General features: G+C 35.4%; 1 protein-coding gene across 1 annotated transcript in view; it reads right to left on the reverse strand.

The window, feature by feature from the left end:
- The window catches only part of LOC118006383 (potassium/sodium hyperpolarization-activated cyclic nucleotide-gated channel 1-like), a 359,980-nt gene that overhangs the window by 26,072 nt on the left and 312,112 nt on the right, over positions 1-21,796 (reverse strand). The window contains exon 6 of the mRNA XM_034999004.1: positions 20,019-20,259. Within this exon, the coding sequence (XP_034854895.1) occupies positions 20,019-20,259 (241 nt within the window). The remainder of the gene's footprint in view (positions 1-20,018; positions 20,260-21,796) is intronic.

The following is a 21,796-nucleotide window of genomic DNA, read 5'->3' on the forward strand; positions in this document are numbered from 1 at the left end:
ATGTTTTTGTAGTTATTTTAATTTAATATGGAGTTATATGATATATGTGAAATTACTTAGTACAATGCCTCGCATATTCAACACTAGTTGTTTGGAGAACTTGGATTTTATTAAATCCTACAGTATTATTTCTTTTGTGTGTGTGTGTATGTGCATGCATACACACAGGGGTATATATAGTTAAGAGGTTAGAATTTTCAGAGTTAAAGATATCTTTAATTTGAAAAAGCTTTCAAGATTATTTATCCCACCCCTATGTCCCTACTTCGCACCATTCACACACTTGATTTAGAGTGAATTTCTTTGTTACTGGATGAAGACTAACATTGACTGTGGAGAATATATACATTGACAATCAGATTCTCCAGTGTTGATTCACTCCACATGAGCACTGAATCAATAAGACCTCAGTAACATGTTATACATGCATCTGCTGCTCTAGAGTATACCAACACTGTTACTTTCATTACTACCCTACCTCACAGCACATATTCTGTTCCAGGTGCTGTTCTTAGTATTTTATATATGTTAAATCATTTATTCCCCTAAGCAAGCTTAATAAAGTAGGAATTATTATTATCCTGACTTTACAGCCCCTGATTTTGAAACAGGGGCTGGGGGAAGATCAGTGACTTTCTCCAGGCACAACAGCATCTCAAGATCTGACTCCAATACCTATAGCCTCAAACAGTATCCTTCTGTAGCATTCCAAAGAGCTTTGCAACCAGCCCCTGACACTTTCTATTTTTTTCACTATCCATGAAAAAGAGCTGTAGTTAATTTTTATCCACTAGGGCATGAATCATCACAAATCTCACCTGCCTCCATTTCTTTTCAAAATGCCAGGGTCTTGTCTTATACAATATCCTCAAAGATAATACTACAAACAAAATATACGATCCTCATTCATTCAAAAATGTCACAGACTCTAGAATAGGCAAGAGACATTTTGGATTCTCAGAAAGCTATTAAAACAAGCAAGCTGGCAAAAAGATTACATCCCCAAGAGTCCAATTCCAACATAATCATAGTACTGGAAGACTGTAGAGAATGTCTATCTTAATAATCTCATTTTGCAGATGATGATCCTAAACCCCTAGATGTTAAACTAGTTGTCTGGGGACATAAAGTTGGGTCCATTGACAAAGATGGGACTAGAACCTGGCTCTGTGGATGCTGAGTACTTTGCCATATCATGCTGTTTCCTAATCCTTTTGCAGTTTTGTTCTTAAAGATAGGATCTGACTGTTTAATTTGCAATATTATGAGAGAGAAATAACCAAACAATAAAATATGCTTAGGATCTTCAGACATAAACTTTTAAACTGAATGTGGTTCAGGAGGGAAAAATCACTGGGGCAGTTGTATAGTATTAGCAATGTAGACCTTAAGACTTGAAGGGGAGGGTCTAAATTTAAGAGTAAGTAAAACCTGGGCACAGAATAAAAAGCCTCTGTTATTAGCACAAGTGGGAGGCCACTTGGAAAAGGAGCAAGCTAGAGATAGAGTTGAAATGAGGACACAGTGAGAAATCAGCCATCTGTCCACCGGCAATGATGCACATAAAGCAACCACAGGATATCGTCGCCTTCCGAATGAACCTGTTCAAAGAGTGGATTCTTAAGATCATAAACAGTATGCGTTGGGCATTTATCAAATAAAATCTTAGAAATGTTTGAGACTCATGGTATGGTAAAGAGCCTGGCATGTTTCATATGCATATCTGTTAAGTCTTATATAGGACAAAAATGTGACTCTGAGAATGTCAAAGAAAATTTGTTTCCAAGGGTACACTTAATGCCTCAAAAGAGACACTTATTATACCCACAGAAAGATGGTCTTACTTCACCTCACCTCACTCTAATCTGGTAGCATAGGACAGAAAAAGTGAGAGGAGAAGAAGATTATATTAAAATTAAAAATCTGAATCCCAGCTCTTTCCAGGCACACTTTGTTGAAATGTGCCTACCTAGAGACACACTTCTCCCTCATTTTCTCTCTTAGAGTCCAAAAACTACAATGAAGTATGATAATGGTCCTTAAAAAGAATGTCACAATATAATGATGGTTTACAAAACTTTTGTCCAAAGAACTCAAAATGCTTTGCTAATGTTAGCTCACTCATCATACCCAGCTGCAATGGAGGAAGAGCAGATCTGCTGAAGTAGGGCAAGAAGTACTTAGTCAGCAATGTTATGCTGAGGCTTTGAAAGCCAAACATGAGGCTGGAGAGCAAAAACACAGAAGCAGCAAAAGAAGTAACGAAAAAGGAATTTTGCTACTCTATGCAGCACTGAGTAAGATATTATCAAAATACTAAGTCCAATATCCGGTTCACATTTGTGACTTTCGTTAAGAACTTGTAGGAAAAACAAAGAAGAGTAGACACTATAATTTTATGTTTGAAAAATTGAAAAGAAATATAAATAAAAATAAATATAAATATAAATAATTTGAAAAATTGAAAAGAAATATAAATAGAAAAGAAATATAAATAACAATATAAATTTGTTAGTTGACTTAATGATAATGAAATATTATTTAATTAAAGATGGCTCCCAATTAGATTCACTGCCACAAATTCTTATTCAATAAAAATGATGTATCATGGAATATGCTATGGTTGAGGATATAAATAAAAATGTAAAATGATCTTCTGTAAGTTTTCAGTATAATAGGGATCTCTTAGTCCTGTAGTCCCTGTGCCTCTTTTATATAATTGCTTCAAATAAATCACAAAGAAACATTAGAGATGGAAAGAAAATAAGAGAGTATAAATAATATATAAAAGAAAAAAATAGGGCGCCTGCGTGGCTCAGTTGGTTAAGCGACTGCCTTCGGCTCAGGTCATGATCCTGGAGTCCCGGGATGGAGTCCCGCATCGGGCTCCCTGCTCGGCAGGGGGTCTGCTTCTCCCTCTGATCCTCCCCCATCTCATGCTCTCTCTCTCTGTCTCATTCTCTCTCTCAAATAAATAAATAAAATCTTTAAAAAAAAAAGAAAGAAAAAAATAGTCTTAAAAGGAGAGCAATAATTTAGTTTAAGTATGCCTTCACTGAAATATAGATAATTCCTATCATAACATTTAAAGCATGTCATCACTGTGTCCATCAGAATGCTTGGAGATGCTCTGTCCAACACATTGGCCTCAGTATCCTTTGATTAATTCTCTAATAATAATCTTTCATTTTAAAATTCCTATGTAGCCATTATTTCAATGGTCATATCCTAGAACTCATTATCACCAATAACTTAACTAACTCCCAAACCTCCATTCAGATCATCACTTTATGTATTTCCAGTTCAATTTATTCTATTGCTCTAACTTCACCAATTTTCCTATCTCATAAGGACATCCACTTCATTAATTTCACTTCTTGTTCACTGTTCACCACCTTTCCACGTAAGCTAAGTTAGAGTTCTTGATCCATCTCCAAATGATCAACTTATAAACACATCATGGTCTACATATGCCCATCAGTTCTATTTTCTGGACATCACTTTGAGCTCACCTCCAATAAGTCGTTCAACCTCTCTCTTTGTTTTAGCAATACTGGCATTCTTTTGTTCCTGGAACTCACCACCTATGTTCCCACTTCAAAAACTTTTATATGGATTAGCTGTCTCTTTTTACCAAGGTCTATGCTCAACTGTTCTTTTGTCACTCTGCTTTGTTATTTTTTTTCATGGCATCTACTACTACTTGAAATTATTTCATGCATTATTTCATGCATTAATTTTTTTGCCTATTGGGTGTCTATAATATCCATGAATGCTAAGGTTTTATCTTATTTGTTACTATATGACAAAAACTTGGAATTCTGCCTGGAACATTGAAGATTTTCAATATTTAGTTGTTGAAGGAAAAATGAAAGGAATGAAGGAAAGAAAGGAAGAAAAGCAATATCATTTGCCTTCTTTATGAATTAAATGAACTTAGGGATATTTGGGCTTAGCATGAAATAAAATTTTTTTTTTGAAAAATTAGAATATATCCAAGAAGACTAGAGTTAATAACAGAGGACAAATAACACCCCTTTATATTATCTTAGATACAACTGCCTTGTAAATCTCTTTCACCCCATTCTTACAGTAATCTAGAACTGTTTTATCCAACAGTAGTCACATGTAGCTATTTATATTTAATCTAAATTAATTACAATAGAATAAAATTAAATATTTAATCTCTCAGTCACATCAGATGCTCAATGGCTGCATATAGCTAGTGGCTATCCTATTGAAGAGTGTTGAGTAGAGAAAATTTCCTTCACCACAGAAAGTTCTGCTAGACAACGTTGCTCTTGATTCTGTTGCTTTAAATTCTAAAACCATATTATCTGATCCCTAATATAGTAAGATTAATTTAAAATTAGATAGATAGTAATTGAAATATTAACACATTTCTTAGAAATAAATAATGCCTTCTCTTTCATTTAATTTACATTTTATCATTATTTACATTGATTTCCTATCGAGATAAAGTCAATGAGTTTATTTTATTTTTTTTAAAGATTTTATTTATTTACTTGACAGACAGAGACACAGCGAGAGCAGGAACACAAGCAAGGGGAGTGGGAGAGGGAGAAGCAGGCTTCCCACAGAGCAGGGAGCCTGATGTGGGGCTCGATCCCAGGACCCTGGGTATCGTGACCTGAGCCAAAGGCAGACGCTTAACGACTAAGCCACCCAGGCGCCCCAAGACAATGAGTTTAACACAGTATAATACCCCCATGAAAGGGATGTTTAAGTGCTTTTCTTATTTTGGGGCTGGAAAAATTAGCAGAAGGAATAGAAATAAAGATTAGAGACAAGGGAAAATAAATGCACATGCACACCCATCTATTCATCCACTCATTGTACAAGTTCCTATTGAATGTGTTCAATCATTGTGCTTTGGTGCCTCATGTTGAAATGGGATGAAACCATAGTGTCTAAGCTCATAAAATTCATAATTTAATATGAAAGACTGACATACAAAATAATGATGAAAACAGTTCAATGATCGGTTAGGTTAAAGTGCTATGAAAGCAGAGAGAAAAAAATCATCTGCCAAGGGAGATAAAAAGAAATATTTGAGTGGTGTCTTAAAAAATACAAGAAGCAATGTAGTAGACTGAAGAGTGGAGAGGGATTTTTTTAACCAAAGGGATTATCTTTGCAAAGGCAACCTTTGCTTGCTTAAGAACTAGCAGTCTTGGGGGTCAGTATAAGAGTATCTGGAGGGAAAGATATGAGTTGAGACTAGGAAGATAGGTTGGGCCAGATCGTACAGAGTTTTGGAGATTATGTTAAAGGATTTGGATATTAACCTTCTTCACATAGAGGGCAGAGGTCACAATTCAGATGACCTGTGTGGAAAGAATAGCTGCAGAATGAATGAAAGCAGAAAGTGCTTTTATTTTGGGGCACCTGTAACAAGGACCTTTCTGTTTTCCCCTCCTTTTCTTTCATGTCTTCCTCCTTTTCTACTTTAGTAAAAGAAGAAAGACACTATGACTTCAAATGTCTTTTTTTTTTAAGATTTATTTATTCATTTTAGAGAGCGAGAGTGGGGGGAGGGGCAGAGGGAGAGAGAGAATTTCAGCAGACCGTGCTGAGCGTGGAGCCCAATGTGGGACTCCATCCCATGACCCTGAGATCATGACCTGAGCCAAAATCAAGAGTCGGACACTTAACCGACTGAGCCACTGAGGCGCCACAAATAAAATGTCTTCTTAATGTTTGTCCTGTTTTCATTAAGTGTCTCAGATGCTTGGATTTAATTCTTTATTATGTATTGGTGCATGTATACATGACTTGATAGAATCATAGAACTGTGATGTGAGGATACAGATGGGGATTAAAATCTCTCTCACCTGATGACTTAGCAAAGTTGTGGTTGTACATTATCTGGTATAGACAGACTCCCAGGTGGGCTAAAACCTGTAAAAAAAAATCTGTCATATCTGTCTTATCACTATTAAAACAATTATTTCCTAAGCCTAGTAGAAGGAGAGAACACACAAGGAAGCAAAATACAATAAAACAAAAAAAGGTACATATTTGACTTTTATAGGAATAAACTACAGGAGGAATATTTGTTAAACTATTGAAAACTGTGGGATGACTTCATTGGTTAATTTTATAAGGCTAAATTTAGAACTGATCATTTATGTCTTAAGAAATTAGTAGGAGAATGGAAAAAAATATTCCATATAGAATTGCATTTCTTTTTTGAGTGAGAGAGAAAGAGAGAGAGAGAGAGAGCATGAGAATGGGGGGCGGAGCGAGGGTGAGAATCTCAAGCAGGCTTCATGCCTAGCACACAGTCCAACGTGGGACTTGATCTCACGACCCTGAGATCATGACCTGAGCCGAAATCAAGAGCCTGAAGCTTAACGACTGAGCTACCCAGGTACCCTTAGAATTGCATTTTAATTTTTTTAACTGTCTAGTAATTGTAGAACATTTCATTCCTTTCTTTTTTTTAAGATTTTATTTATTTGACAGAGAGAGACATAGCGAGAGAGGGAACACAAACAGGGGGAGTGGGAGAGGGAAAAGCAAGCTTCCTGCTGAGCAGAGAGCCAGATGTGGGGCTGGGTCCCAGGACCCTGGGACCAAAGGCAGACGCTTAACGACTGAGCCACTCAGGCGTCCCCATTTCATTCCTTTTTAAAATAAATTTCCTTTAATCTTATCATCTTTCTTATGCACCATTTATTATCAATACAATTTATTAACATATTTGATATTCTGTAATTTTCCTATTCAAATATGTGTTTGTTTTTGCTCCACCATTCCATCTCCAAATGTTTCCATTTAAAAATTTTAAAAATATAAATAAAAGGCAACTCATGCAATAACTTCAGACTGAAAGTGCAATCTCTTTAGAAATAAGCAATAAGCAATAATAAGAGGCACCTGGCTGGCTCAGTTGGAAGAACATGTGACTCTTGATCTTGAGGTTGTGAGTTCAAACCCCACGTTGGGTATAGATATTAATTTAAAAAATAGTAAATAAACTTTAAAAATTTTTTTAAAAAGAGCAATTATAAATCACTATCTAAAAAGTGCAATGGAGGGCGCCTGGGTGGCTCAGTTGGTTAAGCGACTGCCTTCAGCTCAGGTCATGATCCCAGGGTCCTGGGATCGAGTCCCGCATCGGGCTCCCTGCTCTGCGGGGAGCCTGTTTCTCCCTCTCCCACTCCCCCTGCTTGTGTTCCCTCTCTCGCTGTGTCTCTCTCTGTCAAATAAATAAATAAAATCTTTAATAAAAAAAAAAAGTGCAATGGAATCTGACCAAAGCAGTATAGTCAGATTTTTATGTACTCAAACTGCAGTCATCACAATGACGAATGGTTGAAAATATACTAATTTTTTTCACTCAAGAAGCAAAAGCAAAAAACTAAAATCTAAAGACAATGAAAAATTTCATAAAGAAAAAAAATTCTAGAAATTAGTGAAAGGAAAAAGCTTTTTCTTTGAAAATACCATGAAAATAGCAAATATTAATGCAAGTGATTCAGAAAATAAAAGTGAGAAAATAAAGAAGTGTTAGAAAAAGACATACATTACAGAGTTAGAGGAGATTAAACAAATATAAGAGGGCTTTCAGTTTTAGTTTTGACATGCTTAGAAGTTCTTATTCCCTCTTAATAAAATAAAATAAAAACAAAATAAATGGAGAGATATTCTGTGTTCACGGACAGGAAGATAAAACTTAAACTGTCAAGATGTCAGTTCTTCCCAATTTGATCTATAGATTCAATTCAATCCAAATAAAAACCCTAGCAAGTTATTTTATGGATATTGACAAATTGATTCTAAATTTATATGGAGAGGCAAAAGACCACAATAGGCAACACAATAAAGTTGGAGGATTGATGCTACTCGACTTCAAGACTTACTATAAAGCTACAGTAATCAAGACAGTGTGGTATTGGTGTAAAAACGGACAGATAGACCAGTGAAATAAAACAGAGAGCCCAGAGACAGACCTTTATAGATACAGTCAAACGATCTTTGATAAAGGAGTAAGGCCAATACAATGAAGAAAAGTTGGTCTCTTCAACAGATGGTGCTGGAACAACTGGACACGCATATGAAAAAAAAAATTAATCTATGCACAGCCTTTATACCCTTCACAAAAATTAACTCAAGATATTTCATAGACCTAAATATAAAACACAGACTAAAAACCCTTAGAAGATCACATAGGAAAAATCTAGACGACCTCGGGCATGCTGATGCTTTCCTCACACAACACCAAAGACACAATCTATAAAAGAAATAGTTGGGAAGCTAGACTTCATTAAAATTAAAAACTTCTGCTCTGCAAAAGAAAACGTCAAAAGAATGAGAAGAAAGTCACAGACTGGAAGAAAATATTTGCAAAATACACATTTGATAAAGAATTTTTGTTTAAAATATACAAAGAAGTCTTAAAACTCAACAATAAGAAAACAAACAACTTGATTAAAAATGGACCAAAGACCTTAACAGATACCTCAATAAAGAATAAATACACATGACAAATAAACATATGAAAAGATGTTCCACATCATATGTCATCAGGGAAATGCAAATTAAAACAACAAGATATCACTACATATCTATTAGAATGGCCAAAATCCAGAACCCTGACAACAGAAAATAAATACTGGTGAGCATATGTAACACAATAACTCTCTTTCATCACTGGTGGGAATGCAAAGTAGTATAGCCACTTTGAAAGGCAGTTTGGCAGGTTCTTATAAAACTAAAAATATTCTTACCATATAATGTAGTAATCACACCCTTGGTATTTACCCAAAAGAGCTGAAAACATGTCCACAAAAAACTTGGATGTTTATAGCAGCTTCATTCATAATTGCCAAAACTTGGAAACAACCAAGATGCCTTTCACTAGGTGAATGGATAAATAAACTGTGATACATTCAGACAGTGGAATATTATTCAGCACCAAAAAGAAACAAGCAATAAAAAGACATGGACAAACCTTAAGTGCATATTACTAACTGAATAAAGATAATCTAAAAAGGCTACCTATTGTGTTATTACAACATATGACATTCGTGAAGAGGCAAAACCATGGAGATAATAAAAAGTTCAGTGATTGTTCCAGAGAGAGAGAAGAGATAAATACGGAAAGCACAGAGGATTTTTAGATAATTTCAGATTTTAGATAATACTCTATATGATATTACAGTGATGAATATATACATTTGTCTAAACCCATCGAATATATCATACCAAAAATGAATCCTAAGGTACATCATGACTTGGGTATTATGATGTATCAGTGTAGGTTCATTCTTGGTGCCATTCTGGTGAGTGATGGAGGCTGAGCATGTGTGGGGGCAGGGAGCATATGGAAAATCTCTGTACTTTCCTTTCAATTTGTGGTAAACCTAAAACTGCTCTAAGAAATAGTTTTAAAAAATTAAACAGTTGTACAGAAATAAACCCTTGCATATATGATCAATGAATTTTGACAAGGGTGCCAAGGTCATTTAAAAGTAAAGGACATTCTTTTCAACAAATGGTGCTGGGAAAATTTGACATCCATGTGCAAGGAATGAAGTTGAGCCAATACCTAACACTGTCTATAAAAATTAACTAAAAACGGACCAAAGACCTAAATGTAAGACCTAAAATTATAAGACTCTTAGAAGAAAACATAAGGGAAAGCTCCCCAGTATTGGATTTGGCAATTATTTCTTGGATATTACACCAAAGGCAGAGGTAACTAAAGAAAACAGACAAATCAGACTTCATGAAAATTTAAAAATTTTGTGCATCAAAATACACTATCAGCAGAGTAAACAGGCAAATAAAATATTTGCAAATCATATATCTGATAAGAGATTAATATCCAAAATATATAGAAAACTCCTAAAAATCAACACCAAACAACCTGATTCAAAAATAGGCAAAGGATTTGAATAGACATTTTTCCAAAGAAGATATACAAATGACTTACAAACATGAGAATATGCTCAACATCAGTAATCATTAGGGAAATGCAAATCAAAACAATAATACAATACCACCTCATATCTATTAGGAAGGTTACTAGCAAACAAACAAACAAACAAAATCACAAGTGTTGAAAATGTGGAGCAATTGGAACACTTGTGCACTGTTGGTGAGAATATAAAATGGTACAGCCACTGTGGAAAACAGTATGAAGATTCCTCAAAAAATTAAAAAACAGAATTACTATTTGATCCAGCAATTTTACTTGTGAGTATGTCCTTAAAGAATTGAAAATGGGGTCTCAAAGAGCTATTTGTACACCTATATTCGCAGCAGCATTATTTACAATAGCTATAAATGTGAAAGCAATCCAGTTGTTAATGAATGAATGAATACATAAAACGGGATATAGGTATACAATAAAATGTTATTCAGCCTTAAAAGGAAGGATATTCTGACACACTACAACATGGATGAGCTTGTTAGACATTATGCTAAGTGAAATAAGCCAGTCACAAAAAAGATAAATGCTACATGATTCCACTTATGTGAGATACTTAGAGTATCTCCAAACAAACCAAACAAACTGTAGAGACAGAAAATAGAATGATGGTTGCCAAAGGTTGGGAGGAAGGGGGAAATGTGGATTTATTGTTTAATAGATACAGAGTTGCATTTTTACAAGACACAAAAGTTCTGGAGATGGATGGTGGTACTGGTAGTACATTATGACTGTTTTAATACCACTAAACCATGCACTTAAAAATAGTCAAGATGGAAGATTTTATGTTTGTGTATTTCGCCACAATAAAAAAAATTGTAAAAAAAAAAGAAGGCTGAAGTGGCTATATTAATTTCAGACAAAACAGATTTCAGGACCAGGAAAAATTATCAGGAATAAAAGCAAAATCTAGTTCTTTAAAAATATTTTCAAATGTTTTTTTCTAGGACAGAAAGAGAGGGAGCGAGAGAAACAACACAAATTATCAATATCAAAATGAAAGTGATCATCACTACTTATCCTGGGGTAATTAAAAAGGGATAATAAAGGAATACTACAAACAACTTTATGCCTATAAATTTGAAAATTTAGATGAAATGGAGAAATTCCTGGAAAGTACAAACTAAATTCACACAATGAGAAATAGATAACTTGAATAACCTTTCATCTATTAAAGAAATTGAATCAATACTTAATAACCAGCAAAATATGAATCACAGATGTTTTCATCAATGAATTCTGCCAGATATATACAGAAGCAACAATATCAGTTCTCCATAATTGTTTCCAGAAAATAGAAGCAGAGAGAACATTTTCTGTTTCATTCTATGAGGTGAGAATTATTTTAATACAAAACCAGACCAAACCAAAATAAACAAACAAAAAACTACATTACAGGAAAGAATAAGTACCGAGGTATTTCTCTCATGAACATAAACAGAAAAATTGTGATCAAAATATTAGAAAATTGCATCCATTAAAAATTATTTTAGGTATGCAAGGCTGGTTCAACATTCAAAATCAAATTCAATCAGTGTAACCTACCACATCAACAGGCTAAAGAAGAAAAACCATATATAATCACAGAATTGGCACAGAAAAAAAACTGACAATATACAATGTCCATTCATGATATATATATGTATTAAAAAAAAAAAAAACTCTTGGGGAGACTGGTAGTTTCAGTTGGTAGAGCATGCAACTCCTGATGTAGGGGTTATGAGTTTGAGCCCCATGCTTGGTGTAGAGATTACTTAAAAAAATATTGGGGCACCTGGGTGGCTTAGTTGGTTAAGTGTGCCTCCTGCTCAGTTCATGATCCTAAGGTCCTGGGATCGAGCCCCATGTAGGGTTCCCTGCTCATGGGGAGCCTCCTTCTCCCTCTCCCGCTGGCACTCCCCCTGCTTGTGCTCTCACAGAAACAGTAATGGGATAAGTTCCTCAATTTGATAAGAAATATCTACAAAAAAAAAAAACCCTTTCAAATAACATCACACTTAATAGTGAAAAAGTAGATGCTTTACTCCAAAATGAAGGGGAAAAATTCCCTACAAAGACTACTAAGATTAGGGCATGAATGTTCTCCCTCACTACTCCAATTCAACACAGTACTAGAAATCCCTGCCAATTAAATAAGAAAAGGTAATAAAAAGTATATGGATTGGAAATAAAGAAACAAAATTGTTTTTATTCGTAGATGACAAGATTATCTATGAAGAAAATCCTAGAGAATTGACCAAAATCCTATTAAGTGAGGATAGGTCACTGGATAAAAGGTTAATATATAAAACTCAATTTCCTATGTTATAGCAATTAACAATTGGAATTTGAAATTTCTAAAAAACCAATACTATATACTACGTGATTCCAACTATATGACATTTTGCACAAGAAAAAACTATTGAGATAGTAAACAGATCAGTGGTTGCCATAAGTTTCAGAGCAGGCAAGGGTTGAATAGGTAACACAAAAAAGTGTTTTTGAGGTGGTGAAACTATTCTGTATGATATCATAATGGTGAATACAGGACAGTAAGCATTTGTCAAAACTTATAAAACATCACAGCACAAAAAGTAAATCAAATGCTATGCAAATTAAAAAAATAATTTAGGAAGTCAGAAGTTCTCAGGATAGAATGCAGAAAGTAACAAAAGAATATAAATGTATTATAAATGTTGAAACAACCTCACTGAAGGAGATTAGGGAATAAGATGCTGACTGAAGCATCTTTGCAAATGAGTGGAGAGGCAAAAAGAACTTTACATAAGATTTATACTCCAGCTGATAAAGTTATTTCCTATGGATGTACAGATTTACAATTCTAAAACCACTACACATGAATATTACAATTGAACAATTAAGTAAATATACAGTGGAAACCAGATTTCTTACTCTTGAGTGAAGTATTACAGATAAGAAAAGAAGGTCAAAATAAGCCATGTGGTAATGGATTAGAGTTGGAAATATCAGTATGAGCTCATAGTTAGCTTAACAGATGGATACACATAGAAATATTTATAGACATATGTATATACAGAAGTTAGTATATGAGTATATATCTCTTTGCCTTGTCATCTGAGAGGGTGTAGAAGTAATGATAGCCCAGTAGTAATAGTACACCAGGTGTCCAAATCTTAGTTTCTAAAACCACTCTCCAATTAATGGAACCGGGGATCCTTACAGAAATGGCTGAATCTAAGACTGGGCAGGAATACACAAAATGTTCCAGGAGCTTCTTACAGAGCTAGAAAAAAAAAAAAATCTCAACAAAAAAAGAACAAAAATAAAAAACCCCAAAACCACAATAACAGGAGTGTTTCAAACGTACACAGAGGCCAACTGAAAGAGGTCCAAATGGCCAAAGCTGGAACAATTTGAGCAACATAATTAATAAAATAGTATTGGACCCTTGTGCACTGTTGGTGGGAATGTAAACTGCTGCAGCCACTGTTGAAAACAGTATGGAGGTTCCTCGAAAAATTAAAAATAGCACTACCCTACAATCCAGTAAGTGCATTTCTGGTATTTACCCAAAGAATACAAAAATCCTAATTTGAAGGGACATATGCACCCCTATGTTTATTGCAGCATTATTTACAATAGCCAAAGTATGGAAGCAGGCTAAGTGTCCATCACTGGATGAATGGATAAAGAAGATGTGGTATATACACAATGGGATATTATTCAGCCACAAAAAGAATGAAATCTTGCCATTTGCAACAACATGAATGGAGCTAGAGAGTATAATGCTAAGCAAAACAAGTCAGAGAAAAACAAATACCATATGATTTCACTCATGTGGAATTTAAGAAACAAAACAAAGAAGCAAGAGGAAAGAGAGGTAAACCAAAAAACACCCTTATCCATAGAAAACAAACAGATAATTTACCAGAGGGGAGGTGGGTGGGGGATGGGTGAAATAGGTGAAGGGGATTAAGAGTACACTTATCTAGATGAGCACTGAGTAATATATGGAATTGTGGAATCACTATATTGTACACCCAGAACTAATACAACACTGTATATTAACTACACAGGAATTTAAAAAAATAAAAACAAATAAAGTAGTATTGGATTATAAACCAAATTATAAATAAATATTCATTCGTCCATACTGATAAATAAGAAAGGGCATAAGAAATAAATAATTAAATGTAAGAGTAAATCAATTTCCCATTTAGAATAATTTCAAATAGTTTATGTATAAACTCTGCCCTTAAGAAAGTGGAACATTATTCCCCAGTCCTTATTCATGGGCTATACCTAGTGACTATCCCTCAAACAGAAAAGTATGGAGTAAGGGGGAAAAAAGGTAACTTTATAGTGGAGAAGCCTGACAAACACTACCTCAATCCAGGTGATCAGTGTTAACATCAACAGTGATAAAACATATTGATAGTAATACCCTTTATGATGTGAAGATAATGGCACTTTATGTCTGTGATCTTCCTCCCCCAAAAATTTACCCTAATCTAATCATGAGATCATCAGGCAAATCCCAACTGAGAGGTATTCTCTAAGATACCTTACCAATGCTCCTAAAACTGTGAAGTTTATCAAAAACAAGGAAAGCCTAAGAAACCTTAAAAACCAAGAGCAAACTGGGGCACCTGGGTGGCTCAGTTCGTTGAGAGTCGGACTCTTGGTTTTGGCTCATGGATCGTGGGATCAAGTTCAATGTCAGGCTCCACACTCAGTGGGGAGTCTACTTGAAGGATTCTCTCCCTCTGCCCCTTCCTTCCCCACCCCCCAGCCTCTTTAAAAATAAATAAATAAATCTTAAAAAAAACCAAAAACCAAGAGTAAACTAGAGGACATTACAAGTAAATGGGTCTTGAATGAAAAGAGTATATTGGGTAAAAACTAGGAAAATTTGAATAAAGTGTGTGCTTTATTAAGTACTTATTAATAATGTATCAATATTCATTAATTGTGACAGATATATCATAGTAATGGTAAATATTAATAATAGGAAACTGGGTATGGGATATATGGAATTCTCTGTATAATCTTTGCAATCATTTTGTATCTAAAATTAAAAATTAAAAGTTTATTGAAAATAAAAAGGGACCTATGTATACATACACATATAATGTGAAAATTATTTGGAATCTTCTGGGGATTTTGTTTTTATATGCTGATGTTTGGATCTCAACTCCTCTCAATTCCATCAGAAACTCTAAGGTATAATTTTGGCTCTGGCATCAGACTTTATTTTTTTAAGCTTTTCAATATAATGAACAATTGAATTAGATGAACTGTATGATTGCTCATAAAGAAGTAGAAAGCTGGAGGACTTTAATAACCATAGAAGACAGAGAATCAGACACAATGCTTTATTTGTGAAACCTAAGACGACTTCAAGTGACAGGTAATGCCTAGATTGTTTAAACCTCCTAGAGAATACATTTTTTTAAAAAAAGCTTTCTTACTCTCTCCAAGAAGTAAACAAAACCTGATATCCAAAATTAGCCAGGGGATCACAAAAATAACCACCAAAACAATAAATAACAGCCCAATTTAACTTATAGAGATGCTACAATGTGTTAAAAACAATAATACATCAGGACAAAGTAGTTTTTATCCCAGAAACGGTCTTACGGCTCAACACAAGGATCTTCATTACTGTAATTGACTTTCCTAATAGTGTAACCAGATAAATCCAGGGAGACAAGTGTTCCAGTGTTTGTATAAAACCTTAGTCATATTAGCAAATATAACTACGTAGTAATTAAAAGCTCCTTTGAACTGACAAAATGTATGTCAAGTGTAAAAATACACTCTTAATGCTTAACACTTCCAAAAAGTCCTTTCCAGATGTTTCTTCTACATATTTATCACAGCCCCATTAATGGCCTCAAAAATGTTTTCCCTCCCAAACCACCTTCCCTCACACCTGGCCTGTACATGTACACTTTTATTTTTTACCCCGTCAGCTTTCAGTTACTCTTTTTTATTTGAACATTAATGCTCTGTGCTTTCTATAGTAGATTTTTTGGGTTCTTAGCTTTTCCAAATCTCTTCTTCCTTAGAACAATCTGCCACAAAAGGCTAAGGGGCTAACGAGGCAGCACAGAATCATGACAAAGAAGAGTGGGAAGAAGGGGACGCTGGGAGCTTCAAAAGTGTCCTTCATGCGTGAGAGGGAAAGTCAAGGAAGCGAATTACCTTGAGTTGATATGTTTTATTCAGCCACAATAGGTTAATGGATAAGAACCTTATGGGTATTTTGATATGTTCCCAAAAAAGCATTTAATAAAATTCAAAGCCTTTCCTACTATTTCTTAGCTGTTATTGAAGAACATTTCTCAAACTCGGCATATATTTATTTATATATGACAAAATGAAATTCATTGCCTTTTTTTCAACTACTAATTTGATTTGATTACTTTTTTAATCATTACTTTTTTTTTTTTTTTTTTTTTAGGGAATCAGATATACTGGTTGATGAGTCTCTAATGAACAAATAAAAATTTGTCTCCAGTCTGGACTTACTGATTCAGAATCTCTGATGGGTGGGGCCTGAGCATCTTGGGCTTTAAACAGCACTCTACTGATTCTGATATACACACTGAATATCAGAGGGAAGACAGGCAACTATTCTATTAATTTCAGTGTGAGGCCGACTGAGACCAGGACCCTGGAAAGCTATGAGAAGTACTATGGAGACACAAAGGTGGGAGACATTGATTCTGACTGAGAAGCCTTCTGAAGAGATGGCATATTATAAAATCTGTGAAAGATGAACACAAAGTAATAAGAACCACTTATTCTATACCTCACTTATGAGAAGGAAAAGAGTTTCATTTGAATTGCCTCTTACAGGATAAACCTCCAGATATTTGATGACAGACTTCCTGCCTTTTCCTAAGAAAAACATTTCAGTTTCTTGGTGTTGAAGAATATTTAAACATTAACCTCACCAAGTCCTGATACTGTAGTACCAGAGGTCTAATAATCATTAAGTTTCTAATGTTTTAACAGAATTGGTAGAAACTAAGAAAAGAAATGAAGAAAAAATAGTGTCCCCCTTCTGCTTGTTCTAACATTATTTCCTCTATGCAAAAGAGCCTCTAATGGCCGTATATTAGCATATTGGCTCCTCTGTAGTTTTACTTTTGTCTCAACACTATCTGGAAGCATCTTTGATTAGGATGATTAAAGCCCCTCTAGGAATCTGCATGTATACTAGAAAATGTACAGAATATATGGTTTTCTTCCTGATATATAAAAATCTAGTAGATATATATTATATATATATATCCCCACATCCCAGGATTCTCTCTTTTTTTTTTTTTTTGAGATGTAATTGACACAGTATGTTAGTTTCAGGGATACAACTACAGAGAGTAACAGGAATCACCCACGTCAAGCAGTGACTTATGTCAAGCAGTGACCCAAGAACCAAAGGCGTTGCAGCTAAGACCAGATACCGCCGAAATTAGCACCAGCTGATGACACACTCAGAACTGATGATGAGCAGAACCAGAGGAGATCTGCAAAGGCCCAAGACAGATTAAGTCCCTTTAAAAAAGGAAGATTTTTGCAGCAAACTATCAGACTTTCAAGACACTGATCCTTTCACATCTGACCACATCAAAAAGGCAGCCGCCACTGAAGCTCTGCCCGATTCATCTCTGAACAGAACAGAGATCCTCCACCCCTTGGACATAATAAGCAGCACATGCTGAGGGCTAACCCGGACCAGACCGAGGCCTTATCTCAACTGCGTGCTCACAGACTGACTTCATGTTTGGTTCCTTAACTTCCTACTTCGTGTACTATCTTGTTTGTTGTGTAACTTGTCTTGTGCTTTGTTTTGTGTGATGAGTAAGAAGCAAAGTTAAACAAAGAGTGAAATGTCACTGAGTTTGGAATCCTGAACCTGCTTTGTAATTACGTTAACCTTGCTTTATGATGAATAAATCTGGCATTATGGAAAGACACGACTCGTGTGTGTGCTTTCTTAGCGTGCTCATGACAACAACATAATACTTTGATATTTATATATATTGAGAAATGATCACTACAATAAATCAAGGTAACATCTGTCACCATTTATAGTTACAAAATGTTTTTTGTGATGACAGCTTTTAAGATCTACTTTCTTAGCAACTTTCAAATATGCAATACAGTATTAGTTGCTATCGTCACCATAGTTTATATTATATCAGCATATTATTAAAGAAATATTTTAACGTTTTACAGAAAGGATGAAATCTTCCATATATGATGGTGGAGAACTTATCTCTTTTGGGGAAAAATACAGAATCTTACCTCACACTATATTCACAAATATATGCGGGGTGGCTTAATACTAAAATAAAAATGTAATCGAGGTACATATAATAAATATAGTAAACTATGATAAAATAGTAACAAAATGCAAAACTAAATAAAATAAAGGTAAAGATGGAAAACATTTTTATAATTTTGCAGTGTATAAAACCCACCTAAGGAACACAAAATCTCTGACACTTTAAGGGAAAGGAGAGGCAGGTTCATATCAAATCAACAATAATGAAGATCAGAATGATGAAAGGAAAGTTATAAAGATAGAAAAGAAATAACAATCTTGAAGAAAATAGTTATAGCCTATCAAAAATACATTAGGAATGTTGCTATAATTGGTTTTAAAAAGGCAAAAAAACATATTAGAAAAAATATGCAAAGAATAAAAACAGAAAAAATAAAATATAAATAATGAATAAATCTATGAACACTTCAACCTCAATATTAATAATGGAAACGCACACTAAACAAGTAAGGGATGCCATTTTTACTTATTAAGAGGACAGAAGTCAAAATGAATAGGCAAGGCATGTAGACACAGGCAGTCTCAGCAAAGAAACAATTTGGTGTTTATCTCAGTTTAAAAATATGTATAGTTTTTGACCCAGTTATTCAACTTCTAGGCAAGTTTTATACATGTGCACATATATCAGTATATATCTGATAATAGCAAAAAGTTGGAAACAATTAAAATTTTCAGGGTTTTTAGCAAGGCAAATTTCCACTTACAATGGTAAGTTTTAGGTATCAACTTGATTGGCCATGGGGTGTCCAGATTGAACATAATTTTTGGATGTGTCTTTGAGGGTGTTTCCAGATAAGATTAGCATTTGGATCAGTGGACTCAGTAAATTGCCCTCCCCGATGTGAGTGGGCATCATCCAAACCACTGGAGGTGTGAAAAGAACAAACATAGGAGGAGGGGGGAGTTTGACCCTCTTTTCCTATCTTGAGCTAACATCTCATCTCATCTTCTGCCTTCAGACTGGGATGTATACCTTCGACTCCTCTAGTTCCCAGCCTTGGGAGCCAGACTAGCTTCTACCACCAGTTTTGCTGGGTCTCCAGCTTTTCAATGGCCAATCACAAGACTTGTCAGCCTCCATATTCACATAAGCCAATGCCTCATAATAACTCTCCTTTTGTATATATATTCTCCTACTGGCTCTGTTTCTCTGGAGAAACCTGACTTTCACACCACTCAACTAGAGGCTACATTCCTCAGCCTTTCTTACACCTAGAGGTACTCTTGTAACTAAATTCTGGCCAACTGGATGTAAATAAGCACTGATGGTGACAAGTCTAGGTACACCTCTAAAGAGAAGCTGCTCACTCTTCACTTCCGCTGTCCCCTTCTCCCCCTCCTGTGGGCTGTATCTAACATGATGGAGAGGAACCAGTTCCTCTTGTATAAATGAGAAAATCACTCTAGAGGATGGCAAACCAATAAAATAAATGAAATCTGTGCTCCTGAAAACTGTCTTGGGGTGAGCCATCTCCCACAAAAATATACTTTCCATCTGGTTTAAGCCAGTCTAGCTTGCGAAGGTAAAAAGACGCTCCAACTAACACAGTAGTAAATGTACACGCACTGAGCATGTGACACTGAAATGTGAAAACATACCATTAGAGACACTTTTATCAGAATTCAAACACAAGTTCATAGTCAAAACCCACAAATCAACATTATGATATCTCCAAAATTCTGAGAAAGACACATAACCAAAGCAACGTTTGGCTCAGTTGCATTTTCTTGTTCACTAACCTCCAAAGTAAGAGCCGTCTGTCAGCTTCATTTCTTTACTGGATTTTGTGATGACACCAGCAACACCATGTTGAATGAAATACATTTTTTTACCCACAGCTCCTTCTCGTATGATATAATCTCCAGGTTGAAACACCTCAAATCTCAACTTGCTCAGCATGGCAGTCACAAAATTGGGATCCGCGTTAGCAAACAGAGGCATGGTGGCCACTAGCTTCCGACAGTTGAAGTTGACGATCTCCTAAAGATGGCAAGGGCAGACAAATATGAAGACAGATATTAATTGGGGCGCCTGGATGGCTCAGTTGGTTGGGCGACTGCCTTCGGCTCAGGTCATGGTCCCGGAGTCCTGGGATCGAGTCCCACATCGGGCTCCCGGCTCAGCGGGGAGCCTGCTTCTCCCTTTGACCCTCTCCCCTCTCATGCTGTTTCTCTCTCTCTCTCTCTCTCAAATAAATAAATAAATAAAATCTTAAAAAAAAAAGATATTAATCATAGCAGGAAGAAAAGCACAGGCTTACATTAAACTCTACATACAGCTCAATATTGCAATTTAAGTTCAGAACCAAAGACACATAAATTCTAATAATCTGCATATCTCTTCAAAGCCAGAAATTGTTTTATTTTTGTGTTGGAACTTTGTATTCCCAGCACCTAGTACAGTATAGCTATATATTAAACATCAAGTAAATGTGAATTAAGTATATATGTCTTACCTTTTATAACTTCCAATTCCTTTACTATACTTCATATAAAATTAGAACTCAAATGTGGAAGAGTGTTAGTCTCCCTTTTATCTCGTTTTATGAAGAAAAGAAGCCACACTACCTACCTCTTGTTAGTTATGATATTACTGCTTTTGTGCTCCATTGTGTTGAACAATCTAACTTGCACCTACTGACCAGAATTCTGAAACAAAGGCCCAGCTGCCAGACAAGCATTTTAATGTTTTTTTTCTTAATGTTATTCACATTAAAGTGAGGACAATGGGGTGTGCAAGAAAGGTTATACAAAGATGACTCTAATCTAACTATAATCTATAATTGTAAATTCCATCTGTTTCTGGGCTAGATCAGAAAATCACTCTTTTTTAAGCCTTCTGGGCTTTATACTGGAGGGACTATATTTTCCTTTTCCTGAATTGTTTGTTTGTCTTATTCCTGGAACCAGGCCAATTCTGAATTAGACTTACACATTTGATTTCATTCTGTAGATGTGGTCCAGATTAGACATAGTGATATCTCTTTGGACCAAAATAGAGATATGGGGCCAACCGTTTTTTTTTTTTTTTTAAAGATTTTATTTATTTATTTGAGAGAGAGAGAAAGAGAGAAAACACGAGCACACAGGCAGTGGGGAGGGGCAGAGGGAGAAGCAGACTCTTGGCTGAGCAGGGAGCCTGACATGGGGCTGGAGCCCTATGTGGGGCTGGATCCCAGGACCTTGAGATCATAACTTGAGCCAAAGGCAGATGTTTAAACGACTGAACCACCCTGTTGACCCTGGGACCAACCATTTTTAATCTTGCAAGTTAGATATGTAAAGGGATAAATAGTAGGAACCTAAATTTTACCACAATGCCATTTCTCAAAAATTTCTTCTCCAATGAGCGCCAAAGGAAAAAGGTTAACCCTGACTTTGTGATCTCTTTTAAGAGACATAGATACTGAAGGAAATCCTGTTAAAAGGTGGGAAAAGGGGTGCCTGGGTGCCTCAGTCATTAAGCGTCTGCCTTCGGCTCAGGTCATGATCCCAGGGTCCTGGGATAGAGCCCCACA

This window comes from Mirounga leonina, unplaced genomic scaffold (genome assembly GCF_011800145.1).
Source record: "Mirounga leonina isolate KUSES-001 unplaced genomic scaffold, KU_Mleo_1.0 Mir_96, whole genome shotgun sequence".
Classification (NCBI taxonomy): Eukaryota; Metazoa; Chordata; class Mammalia; order Carnivora; family Phocidae; genus Mirounga; species Mirounga leonina.